This window comes from Cyanistes caeruleus, chromosome 3 (assembly GCF_971803275.1).
Source record: "Cyanistes caeruleus chromosome 3, bCyaCae1.hap1.1, whole genome shotgun sequence".
Classification (NCBI taxonomy): domain Eukaryota; kingdom Metazoa; phylum Chordata; class Aves; order Passeriformes; family Paridae; genus Cyanistes; species Cyanistes caeruleus.
In genome coordinates, this window is record NC_141703.1 from 51,785,804 (window position 1) to 51,803,383 (window position 17,580).

Below are 17,580 nucleotides of genomic sequence, written 5' to 3' on the forward strand. Positions count from 1 at the left end.
GATTAGAGCAGCTCCTGAGTAAAGGCACCTGCCAGTCTAAGAGTAGTAACAGGAAGACAGAAAATTAGGCAACCAAATGTACTGATTTAAAGATAATAAAGGAAGTTGAAGTTTCTGCAGATTCAGTGTGACTAATTATGTAATTTTAAAGTTAAGTGATCGATGTACCTTGAAAACAGAATTTGATAAAAGCTGAAAAAATTGGCATGTGTTAAAATAAGTCTATAAACTGTGTTAGATCAATCTTGGGTTTGTTTTGGAAGTGTTTTGGGATTTTTGTATATATTTAACTTACGTTTGTAAACAAATTAATAAGGTAGTGACTAAATATTGTTTTATCTGAAATAAGCACAAAGTTTTCTAATGACATAGGCTACATTATTATATAATTGCAGCTTGTATAATTCAAATTTTGTAGATGAGGTAAATTTATTAGAAAAACATTCCATTGAAGTTATATACTTCTTGTTTTATACATAGGCTCACAAGGATAAATCAAAATGGCTTTACCACTGTTTTTTGTAAAGAATATATTTGACCATAAAACAATATGCGACTTCATTTGTCTATCCACACTTTGCTGCATTTTGTTGGTTTATTCAAATAGACAAAAAATAGTGTGTTTAGTCTGTGATACAGCAGAACTGTAACTTAATAGGAAACAAAATTTCCTCTTTTGCATATCTGCTCCTTGTGAGCCAGCTGAGGAAAACTGAAGCCAACTCTTAGGTGCATTGGCTGTGCAGAAAGTATCATTCATATTTCAAGCAGCAAGATAATTGATAGCAAAAAATCTGTGACTGAGATCTTAATGCCCTGGGAAAGATGGATAAGTAATCTTTGATCTTTTAGGAATTCAATATAAGCAGTAATACAGAAAGTGTTTCTTCACCTCATTTTCTTAGGTAATGCTTCTTTCTTGATCTTAAAACTTGAGTTGTCATTATTTTCAATTGTGCTTCAATAGTTCAGAGAAGAATGAAACTGTAAGATTGATATTCTGTTGTTTTTCTGCTATTGGTGACTGTGGGAGCCCTCCTTTGAAGATACAAAAGAGGTGCAAAGTTACTATAGATTTCCTATATTGGGAAATCTAATTAGCATCGGGATGTCTACTTAGCATGCATTCCCGACAGAGATCAGAAGAGTAGGTTGTTGCTTTCATACTGTTAATGAAACTGAGAAAGCAAAACCCATTTAAGCAATGGAAAACTAAAAATCCTTGATTTGTTTATACATATCTGAAAAAAAAAATAGAGAATGGATCATAAATGGAGGAGGTTCAAGCCCTGCTGTACAGCTTTTAATTAGATTTTATTTGGGAGATTCTTTAATTAAAGTACTGTCAAGTGCCTTTGTCAGAATTATAGCTAATAACACACACAGGGCAGACGGCAGGGATGCAGCAAGTAGGAACATGCCTTTGAGAACAAGGACCCTTAGGTTCTTGCAGCACAGAAGCTATATTAATTAAATATCCTAAGGAGGTTTCTTTCTTGGTTTAGGTTTGGGGACTTTTTTTTTTTTTTTTTTTACTTGCTGAAAGTCAGTTGTCTATATGAACAAACATTGGGGACAACTCTTAGCAAACTTTTGGCTTGTGCCAATTAATAGTCTCAGAGTCCAGGGGTTATCACAGCCACTGGATTATGTTACAACGTGATGTTTGAATGTGACTGCATTGCTTGGAGGATGACAGCTTTTGGAATAAAACTGAGGCCATTTCATTCCCATTAGCTTCAGTGCTAGAGGGAAGTCCCAGACAAGCTTAACTCAATGGATACAACATAAGGTATTTTATTAAAAGCTTGTTTGTGTTGTGCTCAGACAAATAATGCCTGGATTTTAGGTACTGGTGGCATTTTTACAGTATTTCAGGCTCCTCCTCTTTAGTATATATTGATCACAATGAGAAGTGTAGCTAGCCTGTCCTTACCTCTGCCTCTGTGACATGTGGAATTTCTTCAAGTTATTTGTTCTGTAGTATCACGTTAGAGATCCCTGTGAATGTGGACCATGTCTAAGTAGCACTTTTTGAAGGAGACTATTACCTGCTGCTACCCCACTATGTTTTCTCTGCCATGTATTTGATGGCTGACTTTGCACTTGCAGAGAATAGGCCCTTAAATTTCCATTCATTTCAGATGGGAGATCATTTGTTCCAGGAGCTCTGGGATGAGTGATAAAAGGTAAAGTTAAGATAAGTGAATTGATCTGAAAGACTTTGTCAGCTGTTGTGTAATGGAGAGTACAGAAAAATGGTCATATATCATACTAGGTGCTCATAGACCCTGAGGACCTTGTTTCCATCTGGAGCAGATGTTTTCTATTCCTGCCACTGAAACACAAAGTCCTTGCTCATTCCTGGAGCTCTACACTCCAATGAATTATTATTCCTTCTTTTACCCTGGATACTTCATTAAGGGACAGAATTGGCAATTATGAATTAGGAACCACTGTTGTCTCATTATTTTGGCAAAGTGTATGAGAATTGTTTAGAAAAGAGCTCTGAACTGGATATCCATAAATTTTGAGTATTCAGAATGATCTAGAATATTATGGAGAGATAGTGACTATTTCCTTGTACTGTGATACAATCTGCTATTCTGGAGAAGTCAATAAAAATAAATTCAGATAGACACAGGAAAGCAGTGATTATGGAGGGGAAGAACAGATAACTGGGTGCACTGCAGGGTGCATTTTTGAAGCTGTCCCTTGTTAGGCGCAAAGTTCTTCATCTCCAAAGAGAGATGAAAACAAGTACTAAAGATTAATACAGGACGTGGCTGGAAAGTGAGTGTTCCTTTGAATCCCTCTGTGTTGCCATCTGGCACATGCCAGCCTGTTACTTAAATGGCATCAGTGAAGTGATCAGACAGGCTTCTGTAGGATGGTCTGCCTTTTTAATGTGTTTCTTTCTGGAGCTCTTATATTGCAGATGTGTACTGATATCCACTCTCTTGAGCTCAGCTGCCTAGCTTTGTATCTCCAGTTCCAAAGCAAAAGCAAAATAATCATGGTAGTTTTTGAAAGAGGTCCTCACCTTTCAGGTGTTTATTCCTGTTCCTGCATTGTAAAACACCTTCACTGCCTTTCTGCTCTCTGCCCACCTGACAGCAGCTGTGATGAAGTGTACCCTCAGAAAAGGATGTGACTGGAGTGCTCACTTCTCCCAGCAGTGCAATCCAGCCCAAAGCAAAGTATATTTCATTAGGCTGTAAGGTAGACTCATAAGCAAAATATCTTTTCTTGGCAATTGATGCCTCCATTTTTGTAACTTTTTGTTGTCTAAGCGTGGATTTGAGCTGCTCTGTGCTACCGTAGCACAAGCTGCCAAATCATTGCCTGAGAAGTTAAGAAGCTTATTCTGGCAGAGGTGAGTGCTCCTGCTTCTGAGCTAGCTTCAGATTTGGAGAATAAAATACTGGTCCTTCAAACCTAGAAGCTGAGCTCTCTTGTCCTTGAGACATTTTTTTTCCTGTTTATTTTTTTTCTTTTTTTTTTTTTTAATTTCTTTTTACCACCAGAGGCCAAAGCTTAACTGTGTTCAGTGCAATAGAAAGGTTGTATCTCTCCGAGATGTACTCAATATTTGGTGCAAGTCTTGTGGAATGAAGCTTCCCCCCTTCTCAAAGATAAAGTTTGTTTTTTGTTTACAAATGTAAATTCCTGGAGTGGCTTTCGATGTGTGCAGCATGATGAACAGTACATACAGTCTGGAAGCAAACATAAGTACTGAAGTCCATTGACTTAAGCAGTTCAGGGAAATTAAGGCCTTATAGATGAAACAAGCTTTTTGGAATAATTCTTGTCATCTCCCAAACTATTTTATGAATGAGTGCAAGATTTTTGCTGTTTTATTTATTTAATCAGTAAGTGCTGTTTATATTTGTGTATTTTTTGAGGTAAATTTTATCTTGGCTGTATTTTTTTGTTTTAATCTGTGAGTTTTTATTCCTCTATTTATGTACATAATTAAGCTTAAAATTTCCAAATTCAATTATCTGAATTATTGGTAAAAAAATTACTAACATAATGGTCATCTGTGCAAATAAAAACCATTAATATTTAGCATATAATCCCAGGAATGATCATAGTTTGAGAATTTCTCTGTAACTAATGGAAAAACATATATCTCAGAGTGCTAAAATGTCTTCACAGTTGATAAAAAGGTTTTATGAAGATGAGGCTCACAGCTAAAATTATTTGCTGCTTTTAGTTCTGTTATTTGTATATCTTAAGTTCAAGTATATAAAATGAACTAAGGCATGTGAATAGCATAAGGAGAAAAAATTTTAATGTCCCTCTCTAAAAAGCTGATGTATATGAATCAGTAGACAAGTTTTCTTTAAAACCTGACATTTCAGTTATATAACAGAGGTGTTTTGGTTTGTAGTTTTGAGAGGGATTTTTTTTTAGAACAGGAGATGAAAAGGTAACACATTGTGGATTATTTTGGTTAATATAGTTTTCTGATCTTTAGCCAGACATTTGCGAGAAGTTTTCTGCTCAGGGGGATTTAATTTGTTAATAGCATTTCCTTATCACTCTGCAATGTTGTAATTTTCCATGCTATTTAAATAAAGGGGACTGGCAGTACTGATGAAGGATCACATGATTAGGCCAGTTTAGTCCACTTACTCAAAGATGTATCATTGGGATGTAGATAGCTATGCAGTATTTTAAAAGAATGATTCTAGTTCATTTCTAAGAATCCTCATATTACTGTCATGGTGGCTTTTTCATTTTTTACAAGCTGCATATTTATGTCTCTGGTGTAATTTATGAGATTATTTTATACATAATAATATTTAAATGAAGGGAGTCTACAAGAGAGGTGGAGTGAGAATATATACAAGAGCACATACAGACAGAATAAAGGCTCCAAACTGAGGTACAGTAGGTTGAGATTGGATAATAGGAAGAAATTCTTTACTGTGAGGGTCGTGTGGTAGTGCAGTAGGTTGCCCAGAGAAGCTGGAAATGCCCTGGAAGTGTTCAAGGCCAGCCTGGATGAAAGGAACTTGGTCTAGTGGGATGTGTCCCTGCCCATGGCAGGAGGGCTGGAAGTAGATGATCTTTACAGTCCCTTCCAACTGAAACCATTCTATGATTCTAAATAAACACAGATAGCCACAGAATGCATTCTTCCTCAAGTACAACTGATGAATGAGGTGTGCAGCAAATAATTAATAGAAAATAAAACACAGTTTGATCAGAAGAAACCTCTGCTAAGTGAGTATGTGTCCTGTTTTCTTTTCTGAAAACATCTTCATCTTTATGATAAGTATGGAATACAATACAGCATAGAATTTATCTTTTAAGGCATAGGTCAAACTGGAGACTGAAGATATTCTGCTACGCAGAAGATACCTTTTATAGCATTCTTCATTGACTGGTGTTCATGGATAGACATAAGAGGTGACTTTATACAAAATGTCACTACCAGAAATTGACCATAACAGAGAGAACTGATCATCAGAATTGAACCCAAAGAGTGTTTCATCACCTGAAACCTGATGGCTCTAATAATTCTAGTGGTGTGTTTGGGAGCAGATGAACTGAATTAATATCAACGAATATGAATATCAGTAGTGTCTTGGTTAGTCAAATGAAGTTGCTCCTTTTGTAGCTGAAATCAGGAAATAGCCATTCAGGGAGTGATTCATGTCATTCTGCAGTACATGACTGAAGCAGAGCAGGTGAAAACTGCTCTGAGACCTCTTGTTTCTCTCCATGGACTGTAAAAGGAGATCTTGGTTGATTAGCTCAGGTGGCTATCTCAAAGTACCTGAGATTTGAAATGATTAACACAAGCAATGGCAAAAAGGTTTATTATAGCAGTGTGAGACATAGCACCTTTTTAATAAGCTTTTTCAATTCTTCAATGGAATTAGATGCTGTTTCAAGAAAGCAATTTCTTATTGTAGTCAATCTGCTATGCATAAGGTGAATAAGTATTATCTTGATACCATTTACTGCCTTTAAAAAAAAAAAAATTAGACCTCCTAAAGCTGATTAGTCTATAGAAATAATTCCATTCAACAACATTTCAAAACTGCAACACAAATGATCAAGACACATGAAATAGAAAGATTAGAAAGATAAATACCTGCTTACAAGGAATTAGTTTCAGCCTTTGTTTCTAATTCCTTGACACTTCCCATGATTTTCCTTGTACACACAGCGCTCTTAGGAATGTTGAGGAGTCTTGCTATTAATAAGTATGTAATTACAAAAGAGAAAAAAAAAAACAAACCTACTGTAAAAAAACTATTGTAAAATGATATTATGATGTGTTACACATTTAAGTTAAAATTCATGGCTTATTCAAACAGCAAATGATCTGTATCTAATGAGTTGTCCCACCACAGGTCCCATCTGTTGGTCAATAGCTGTGGGAGGCTATTCAGGTGATACACACTGACATTATTTACATCATATAAAGGTAGGCAAAGGTGCAGTGATCCCCTGTAAACAAAAGTAGTTCTAAAGTATAGTCAACAGTGTAGAAGAGAAAATAAAATGAAAAAAATAGAAAAAACCCAAAAACAAACCAACAAGCAAAAAAAAATAAAACCCAAAACAAACAACAACAAAGCAAAACAAAAAAAAATACCACCCCCCCCCCCAAAAGAAAGCACTCACAGCAAAGAAACCCAAATAGGAAAAACCAAACTCCCTCACAAAAAAAAAGAAAACAAACCCACAAACCAACCCCAAGTCAAAACTGTCCATGAACTTGGGAAAAGGCTTAGCAGCAGAAGACCAAAGAATTCTTATATTATCTCTGCTTCACTTTTTCATAATGAAGTAATAAAATTTATGTAGTTGTTATGAGAATGCATTCTAAAGACAGGCATTGTAATTTCTGCATAAGCAATGCACATAAAAATTTCACAAATGCAGCTATAATTTAGAATAACAATTAGAATACATTAAAGTTCTTTTGATTGTTTTTTCTTCATATTTTTTCATCTTAATTAATGTAATACAAAAGAAGATTTTAAGCTCTGGTTAATTTGTTTTTCTCAGACTAAGGCATTTGTACAAGCTTCTTATTGCATAAAAATGTGAGGGGGAGGTGAATTGAAGAAGCAGTAATATTAATGCCCCTTGAATAGCCCATTAAACATTTTTAAATAGATGCTTGGATCTTCTAATTGCCATTATAAAACTGGCTGAAGATTTCATATGTTATATGCAGAGCCCCTTAACAGCTTTCTTTTTTCAAACTCTGACCATGCTAAACACTTCCTAGGGGAATTTGCATAAAAATGTCATAGCACACTTCTGAAAAAGGGAATACAGCCCTTGTGAACAAATTTATGAAGGTGTTTTGATGTTTAAAAAGGAAGATAAGGAAGATTTGGAAAACATTTAGATAGATTAAAAATCTGTCTATCGTTTAAGCTAAAAGAATGAAGAACAATAAACTCTTCAGCTCATACTGAGTGTACTTTTCTAGCTTTTATCATAGATATATTAAGTAGTAAATTAGTATATCTCAATTTAGTTAAAAATAAGTCAAGCTACAATATATTCATATACCCAGATATCTCAGAAGCCATTGTATGTTTACTTCCTCTATTAAAATATAAAGCAGAAATGTGTTCACACTCTTCTATAAAAATGTGAAGCATCTTCTTCAAAATGTCCATGTTAGTTACATAAAGAAATAGATGATCCATAAAACAGATAATATTCTTTATTGATTTAAACCTAGTTTAATCCTACTGTTTCCCAACTAATACTGTTCCAGGACTAGTGTACCTTAAAGTGAACAAATATCTCAATTTTAAGTGAAAAATATCTCAATGTGAAAACAAATAGATGTAGTTTCAACTGATTCCTTTGTGTTCTTCTCCTAAGGGTAGCTACCTTTAGAGATAAGAAGGCCAAACCATGAGACTGTTATCTTTCCTCATAAAGTTAGAATACTGAAAATATCCTATTTCTATACTTACATCACTTTGCAAATGCTACCTGGATCAAGTTTTGTAGGGCCAGAGACTTTTTTTGAGGTCATTGTTCAAAAACAAATAGCATGTAAGAAGTGGAGGTTTATAATTCCTGTTTGGTTTTGGTTTTGTTTTGTTTTTTTTTGGGGGGGTGGGGTGTTTGGGATTTCTGTTGGTTTTTTTTTGGGGGGGTGGGGGAGAGTGGGGTTTGTTTCCATTTCTCAGTTCATCTAATTTTCAAAGGTGTTTTGCACATTTTTAATATTTTTAACTTCTGGTACCAGGATGATCAGTTTTAACCTGAACACCACTATCTTTTGAATGCTTCCACTTTACACGGTGGAACTGTCTTCCAGAGAATAGACTGTGTGTTGAACCAGCCATTACCTGCAGGCGTGCAGCAAATGTGGGAGTGTCATTGATGAATATATGGGTCAGCCAAGACTCTGCTGCTGAGTGTGCCTTCTGCCCACATTGCATAAGGATGTGGTGTATGAAAATTGTGAGAAAAGGTTAGATAACATAAAGAAAAACTTATGTGACATTAAAAAAAGAATAAAAATAAGTAGAGGGAACCCCCTGAAATAAGGCTGTGCACTTGATCAGATGCTCTGACCTTTGCAAAAGGATGTGTTATAACTAAATCTAGGAAAGTATGACTTCACAGTTTCCATCTTACATTAAAAGTTCCAGATATAGTGAAAGGAGAAAAGATCAGATGTGCAGGGTTAATGTTACTGTATTTTGAATTTGGTTTTGCAATATAAACCATCTTGTCTTTTCAATGGCATGTTGTTGCAAAATTAAGGATTTTAGGACTCCTTAGTGCTGTGCAATAGAATTATTAAGATTTTTAGATTTTTGTTTTATGTGACAACAAATACAAAGCTTGTGTGGGAGAAAAGAATGAGTTTATCTAGGTGTTGAACTATAATACTTTTAAGAGAAAGATCAATATATGCTTAAGCCTCTTATAGGTGGAAATTATTTTTCCAAGCACAGCACAATAAAATCAGATTGACAATTTGTATTAAATTTGCACATTTAATTTTCCTATTCTTTTTATTTTCCAGTTGTCCAAAACATTCTTGTAGTTTTTAGTTTGTAGTTTTTTAAGTTTTTAATGTAAGAGATTTATAAGATTCTAATGTAAAAATAAAATTTAATATTATGGTTGGGAGGAGCATTATAACACGAATTATATATTCCAGACTAAAGTAAATTATTTTTAAAGTTTATTTTATTTTATTTTACCTTTTATTTATTAAAAAGTATGTCAGTCTGCAAGGTAAAGATAATGACTTGTGAAATTACAGAATTAAGTGCAATATAAGTATTAATGGTTGTTTTCCCTAATATAAATTATTTTAGAGGAACTATGTGTTATGAGAAGCCTGCCATATGTTACTCAGATAACATTAATCCCAAAGTCACATTACAAATGAGCAACACAATGTTTGAAGACTGTTAAGCCTTGTTTTGAAGATGTATTTATGGGTTTATTCATACTATACTAGGCAGTTATTTCATTCTTTTCAGGGAAGTAAAATGCTGTGAGTTTTGCTCTGTGCCACTGAAGATAACAGGTTTTATCACAAATTTCGAAGGGAAAAAGAAAAGAAACCCAACAAAAAACCATCCACAGCCTGGTTGATATCGAGATATTCCAAGTCTTCTCTTCCATTTCACACAGTACAGTCTCTCTTTTTATGCCTGTTACATAGTTGAATTAATAGTATTTTAAAAAAAATATTTCTAATACTGTAATTTCCAGGTCACTGGGGTGTTCAGTCAGGGAGATTAATCCTTCTTTTCTTCACTTTTTCTGAAGAGTTATTTATATAGAGCTACAATTATTTATAAAAACATCTTTTGATGCTGTTTGGTTTGTAAATACTAAGTAAACAAGTTTGCATTTGTTATCAATACTTTTTTTTAGGCTGCCTGGAATTAAAAGAAGACACTATTGAAAACCTCCTAGCAGCTGCCTGCCTCCTCCAGCTCCCCCAAGTAGTTGAGGTTTGCTGCCATTTTCTGATGAAGCTTTTGCACCCATCCAACTGTTTGGGAATACGAGCATTCGCTGATGCACAAGGGTGCACAGAGCTTATGAAGGTGGCTCACAACTACACCATGGTAAGGCAGTTTTGGAACATCTAAATTATAATCTTGTGAATCCTATATATCCTCTACAAGTAAAAAACCTTCTTACTTGTTAGGTTTTGGGTTGGAGTTATTCTGTAACATATTCTGTATTTCTATGGAACTTTATTTCATTAGTGGTCCTTTTGGAACCATCAAACTGGTCATCTCTATGAACTTCAGTGAAGTTACAACAATTTGCCTTCTGTGATGGATGCACTGCTGATTCAGAGCTGTATATAAGTTATTTAGATGCATAGGCGATAATAGTAAAGTGTATATAAATCATTAGAATACTTTTTAATCGCTTTAGCTTTAGGGAAGCTTTGTAATTGTCATTGTTCTGCATGGGAACACATGAAGGGCAGTTTTCTTGGGTAGTGGGTTTGGGTTTTTTGGTCAAGAATTTTAGTCATCCTTTTAGTCATCTGTGAAGTAGATTAAGACAGGAAGTTCTAGAAATAAGGAATTTTGTCTGGTAATATTTAATATTTTTCTATTTTCGTCTGAGAGAACAGGTATGGAATTAATGTCAAAATTTAACCAGAATCAATGGAACAAAAATATGCTACTTACTCAGAAATGAAATCATATTGGTAGCCATTTGGTTTTCATAGTTTGACAAAATTAGAAACATCTGGCTCATGAAGTTAAACTTACATAAAGAGTAATTATATATAATTTATGAGAAATAATGGTCCCTTTAGGTCTCTCCTGAAATTATTAGTGAAGTAATAGAGCACATTTCAATGAATCTCATTCTCTTGTTCAGCATTTATGTCCTTATTTTATTTATTCTTTTCTGTAACTAGTAACACATTACAATTTACAGGTTTAACAGGTTTTTTACCACTGCAGTTGAGGTAGTTATAGCCATGTTACACTTCTGGAGGAGTTCTGTGATTTCTCTATATTACAGGTCCAAGCTAGTCAGTTAAACCTTATTCTGTCAGCAGAGAGAAATAAGCTGTCAGAGCAGGATTTATGTGATCTTTCAAATGAAATTGTATTAGGACTGAATAGATGTGTTTTGATAAAATCCAACCTTTTTATCAATATAGTTCTTAGATTTGACTATTACTTTTATACTTTCAGTTTATTTTATTGCATGAATATGAAAAAATAGAGGAAAAAAATGATTTCAAAAGTTTTTAAACTGCTTATGATTGTTTAAAAGAACTTACTGAAATATTTTTGAGTGAATGAAATTATTTATTACAGTACATTTGAAGACCTGTGACTAACACATATCTAATGTATCACAAAGTTCACAAAGATCTGTGCCATGTCTCAGATATTTGGAATATAATTTATTATTCTTTTGATACTGAGATCTAAAATCTCAGTTATGGATTATGGGGAAATCACCAAAAAAAGATGGCAGATCATAGAGGAAGTCAGTTGTAATTAACAAGCAAGCTCTGATTTATCCTCAAGGGCAAGTACTTGCAAGTAGGCACAAGTCATGCTTTCTCTTTGCAAGAAAACAGATAATCACCATGAAATGATAGTATTTTTTTCTGACCCAGTGAAAACATAACCCTGAAAGATAAGCTTCATAGTGTGTGATATTTTCATAAGCATTGTGTTACCTGGTTTAGGCGTGAGTCAGCTCATGACTATTTGAGTTATTGTTTTGTGTTAATGTGTGTGTAAGACCAGTTGTGAGTGGGGAAAGAGTTCCTTATTGCCTCTCTTCAGTACAGCACTTTCAGCCAAAGAGAATCTACATAAGAAAAAAATTATTAGTTCTTCTGCATGGATACATAACCAGGAAAAACTTACACAGTTCAAGATACCCTGAGGAGTGTGATGGGGGAACACCAGAGACCTGGGAATGTGAAGAAAGGGGAGGAAAGTGAGGAGCACAGGCAAAGAGCAGATGCATAGTCTCTGAGGTGACAGAAAGCATTTTTTCCTTCAGGCTCCAGGACAGTAGTATGGACTGTGATGAGGGAAAACATAAAGTAGGGCAAGAGGGAGTTTGTTAACAAACTCCTCCAGTCTTATGCAGAAGATTTGAGGGGAAGCACTGGCTAAAAAAAGGATGGAAAATTCACTGTTTCCTTAAAAAATGGTTCTCTTGCTTTCCAGAGAACTACAAGGCCCTTTTTCTAAAGCTTTTCAGGGAGCTTTTTTAAGAGTTCAAATGGGTGCTCAAATTCTAGCTCTGTGAATCTTCTTCCACAGTGTTATTGCAAAAGCTTGTTGTGAATAGGAAGTAGTAGTACTCCCTTAACTCTGAAATCTCATGCAGTTGTTTGCTTGAGATAAAAATCCCCAAAGAAACAATAGTTCTATATTGGTTTAGGAATGAGGAGCATGACAAAGTTTTTCAAATAATCTTGCAAAAATATAATTGTAGGTGTGGCTTACGTGGTAGATTGTGTGATAATTTTGAGATACGACTCAAGTTAAATCTCATCTTGGAATAATTTTGCTTCTTAGCTAATTACATAGTTGAAATTAAATATTCATTGATTCATTTGAAGAAGCCAAGTAATAAAACAACAGCTCTTTGCTTGCATTATACCTGGTAAACATTATACGGCTTTTCTCCATCAATTACTTTTAAGTAGAAAGTAATTCACCGTTGTCTTCACAATGGCATTTTAATGAAAATCAATATATTTTCTTGAAATATTTTGCTTCATTTAGTCTCCATAAATGTTTTAATCATCACTTTTCAAAGAAATCTGCTTGCCTAGCCTCAGACTTGATACAAGTTCTTAATTACAGTTATATAACTCTCTTTTTGCTTTCACATAACATGTTATGAGGGCAAGACATTTGAGCTTGTAAATTTCTTTGTACTGAAGAGGAAAAAGCTCCTGAAGAGCAGACCAATTAATTTAAGAATCCTATTGACAGGAGATGTATAATTTCAAACACATTTTCTGTCACATTGAATAACTTCTATTTCCCTAACAGTGAAATCTGTGGAAACAAGGAATACATATTTTTAACTGCATAGTTCTCACAGGTGTGTCCTATCTAATGTGAATAAAGTTTGTTAACTATAAAGTTATATATAACTTTCCATGAGCAGAGGTATAATATCCCTGGTGTTCACTGGGATATTTTGTCTTCAGTGTCAAATATGAAATTATTATTTTGAAACACAAAATCTAAGTGAGGAAGAGCAAATATCTTCATAGAAGAGGGGAGAATGTGAGGAAATGAAGATAAGAAAAGCAGTGAAGGAAAGCCAGATAATATTTGAAAAATCTTGGAAAATACATTAGCCATATAGCAAAACATGAGATTGGTGGAAGAAAAGAGGAAGGTAGATTTCATAAAAATTTGGTGAGCAATGAACATTGGAGATTCTATGTTTGTGTTCCCTGTACTTTTTAGAAATGGAACTTGGATGGCAACATTTTAAATGAAAGCTTTACAAGGAAGAAGGTAATAAGGGAAAAAAATGTAAATTGTCATTGGAGTTTTTTTTTTAGACACATCAGATTTAATGTAGTTTGTTTTATTTCTGGGGTGCAAAGATGTCCTGCCAGTGATTTATTGTATGATTTTTATTTTTTAATTATTTTTAATGAATCTGCTAATTTAAATGGCAGCACAAATATCCACGTCTCTTGATTTAAGACTTCTGTACTTCTTAATTGCAATCTGGGTCGTTACTAGCTTGTCAATTTCTGAAAGCTTTCAATCTGCAGAACCATATGTTTGATCAGTTTAAATTCCTAATTTATTGCCAGAGTTGTTAGATGATAGTAGAGTGAAATGCATGTGTGATGTCTTTTTTAAAAAAAAAACAACATAAAAGCAGCAAAATGGAACATATTAATGAGCAAATGATTTCTTCTAGCAAGAATTTTTAGACAGTTCTTTATTTTTCTAGTTATAAGCTGCTTCATATGTAGCTAAGCTAACCTCTGAAGTCCACAATTTATCAGCTTCTCATACTTGTCAGAAATTTAAGTTATACTGTATGGACTTATCTGTCTTTAGAAAACAGAGTAAAGTATAATTTGAAATTGTGATGGCCATCTCGTTGGGATGCAATTATTTTTAGAGTAGAAGATGTTTTCAAATAATTTGAACCATTGTGTGTTTATTGGTGAAGGTTTGTAATAGACAGTACTAGATTAATGGACTCTGTGGCTTTAATGTACCATTAGCCCTTCTTACAACTACTTTGCTACACTGATAAATACTGAAGGAGGAAATGTAACTCATATTTTTCCTTAGTAAGATAATTACAGTTTGGTTTTAAAGCCTGGCAAATTATTAAAAAAAAATGTTCATACTTGGTATGGTTTGAAGACAAATGTAATTTGCTTTCTCTCTCCCAGTAAAGGCGATGGTTCAGCTTGTGTTATAATGTATAGATAATGTTTGGAAATTGAGAGTGTTACCTTCCAAGACATAGTACAAGATTCTTCATCTCATTATCGTGCCATTTGACTTAAACTTGATTGCTCCAAACAGAAAATTGAAATACCTCATAGATATGGCTATTTGATCTGTCAGTGCTTCACCTCTCAGGAAACTTCACTCAAGCCTCCGTGATCATTTTGCATCTTGAAACTGCAGTTTGAGAGTTGAAATGATAGAGCTTGTTCCCTATTTTTATTTCACCATATTTCAAAATGAATTGCTAAATATAAACTTGTAAAATCTTCAAATTACTTTGATGCATTGAGCAGAAGAATGGCTGTAAGTAAAAATTCCTTGACCAGAAGAACATAAATGAATAAAGTGATTGATATGTCTGTAACCGAGTCCTAATGTTAGCAATATAAAGGACCCTAAAATATGTTACAATTCCAAGCCTAGGAGATGCCGAATGTTTGCAAGTGCCTTTGAATGAAGTTGTAAGAGGTGTTCAGCTTCTCAGAGATGCAGTTCTGTGCTTTACACTGCAAGGGTCATTAGTCCCAGTACAACAAAACATTTTTCAAACTTAATTATGAGCGTGCAAGTAATCTCAGTGACAGGTACTGACTCTATATGGACTCTTTAATTTACTGAGAATTCTGATTGTACTGCAGATGGAGAAACCGTTTCATTTAGTTGAAGTGTATGCCTTATGCAAATTTTTTAATGATCTTTTATGGTGAAGAGCTTCAGTGATCATTTTATTAGTTATGTTCATTATCTAGATTACAAAATTTCACAGTTAAAACCTGTTGGGTTGGAGTGGGGGAGGAATGATATGTAGAACCTTTCCTTTCCATTTACAACAGTTTATCCTGAAGCATATTGAAATATTGTAATGTTACTCCATATTCAAATTAAGAAAATTCAATATATCAATAATATTGATAGATGGTCATAACAGTCATTAATGATTTGTAGTCATACATTGAGACATTGGGCTTTATTTCGGTGTTGTTATAGCTTTGACTAAAGACAGATAACAAGTGAGGCAAGAAAACTCTCTAGAATTGTAATTTGGTAGTTCTTTAGTGTCATGGTAAGGAGTAGTACTCCTCAATTTAGTAGTGTTCCCACTAAATCACTCCAAACCCTGCACTGCTCACTCACCTCCCCTTTTCTCTCCCACTCCCTGCAGCAGGACTGTAGAGAAGAACTGGGGGCACAAAAGGTAAAGATCATAGGTTGAGATAAGAAAAATTGATGGGAAAGAGCAATGAGATAAGAAAAGGAACAGTAGCAGCAGCAATACTATATGGATGACAAAGTGTACAAGATGGAGGCAAATAACTTGACACACGTGTTCACCATGGGGAAACCTCACAGCAATACTCAACAGCTCCATCTACCACACTGCCTGACCTGGAAGGGAGCTTTTCCCAAGTCTCTGGATAATGGTATGAGGTGGTATTGAATAACCTTCACATCCTAGCTACCCATCCTCTTGGCTACTGCAACAATTAACCCTGTCCTGGCTGAACTGAACCCTGTCCCAGCTGATTAACATCATATATGTACAGGGTCATAAGGTTGTTTTCTGCTATTTAATATAGCTGAGCACATGTTGCTTAATAGATACTGATGAGGTAACAACTTTTTTAACTTAAAAATGTACTTTGTTTTGATTACTTTGCCCTCCTTAACACCACATTGGTGACATATGGATAAACAGACAATGCAATGGATGGAAAGTTGACTGGACAGAGAGGCCCAGAGACCTGTGATTTGTAGTAAAGAGTTCAGCTTGTGACCAGTGATGTTCCTCAGGGATAATTTTGGGGTCCAACACTGTCTAGCAGCTTCAGTAATTATTAGCTGATAGGATGGAGGTATCTCTCCACAGGTCTGCAGACGTCATCAAACTGGCAGGAGGAGGTTGTTGATATGTTTGGGAACAAGGCTGTGATTTTGATGGCATGCTGAAGCAATGGGCTGAGGGCGCAGAATAACAGAATAATTAAGGCTGGAAATGACCTCCAACATCAAGTCCTGCCTTCAAATAAGTACCACCATACCCATTAAACCATGTCAAAAAGTTCCACTTGTACTTAATTTTTTTAATACCTCCAAAGATAGTGACTTTACCAGTTCATTGGAGAGCCTTTTCCAATGCTTCAACACTCTTTCAGTGAAGAAATTTTTCCTAATATCCAACCTCAACCTCCCTTCATGCAACCTGATGCAGTTTCTGTCCCCTTGTCCTGTCTCTAGTTGCCTGGAAGAAGATGCCAAACCCCACTTCAACACAAGCTCCATTCAAATAGTTGCAGAGAGCAATAAGGTCTCTCCTGAACCTTGTTTTCTCCAGGCTAAACCACCCCAGTAACTCCAGTCACCCCAATAGGATTTATGTTCCAGACCCTTCACTAGCAGTTTTGCTTTACGACCACTCATCCCCAAGCCTGCAGTTGCATGGGATTGTTATGACCCATGTTCAGAACCTGCATTTTGCCATGTTGAACCTCGCACCACTGGCCTTACCTCATCTCTGCAGCCTTTGTGATCCCTCTGTAGAGCTTTTCTACCCTTCAGCATGTGACATTCCTGCCCAACATTTTGTTTCCTGCAAACATACTCAGGATTCAGTGAGCACTTGATTTGCTCATCCAGATCACCAATAAAGGTATTAAAAAGGACTGGTCCCAAAAGTGAGAAACATCACAAAGTTCAGCAAAGGGAAATGCAAACTCCTGCAATCTAGGGACAAATAACCCCCTGCAGGCTGGAGAGCAACTGTCTATGAAACAGCTCTGCAGAAAAGGACACCACGTTGGGTGTAAACCAGCAATGTACCCTTCTGCAAGAGGGCTATCAGCATTCTGGGGTGTATTAGTGAGAGTGAGAGAGCTGGTGATCCTTCCCTCTTTGGCACCCATGAGACCAAATACAAAGTGCTGTGTCTCCTTTTGTATTCCTCAGTACAAGAGAGACATGGATGTAACGGAGTTAGTCCAGGGGAGGTCACCATGCTGATTGGATGCTGGAACAGGGCGTGAGGAGAGTCTGAGGAAGCTGGGCCTGATGAACTGGGTGTACTTACTCCTCTCAGCACCTACACGATTGGGGGGATACAGACTGT

At 35.3% G+C, this 17,580-nt stretch overlaps 1 protein-coding gene across 1 annotated transcript in view; it reads left to right on the top strand.

Moving 5' to 3' along the window:
- The window catches only part of KLHL1 (kelch like family member 1), a 181,041-nt gene that overhangs the window by 66,052 nt on the left and 97,409 nt on the right, over positions 1-17,580 (top strand). The window contains exon 4 of the mRNA XM_086881098.1: positions 9,901-10,097. Within this exon, the coding sequence (XP_086737224.1) occupies positions 9,901-10,097 (197 nt within the window). The remainder of the gene's footprint in view (positions 1-9,900; positions 10,098-17,580) is intronic.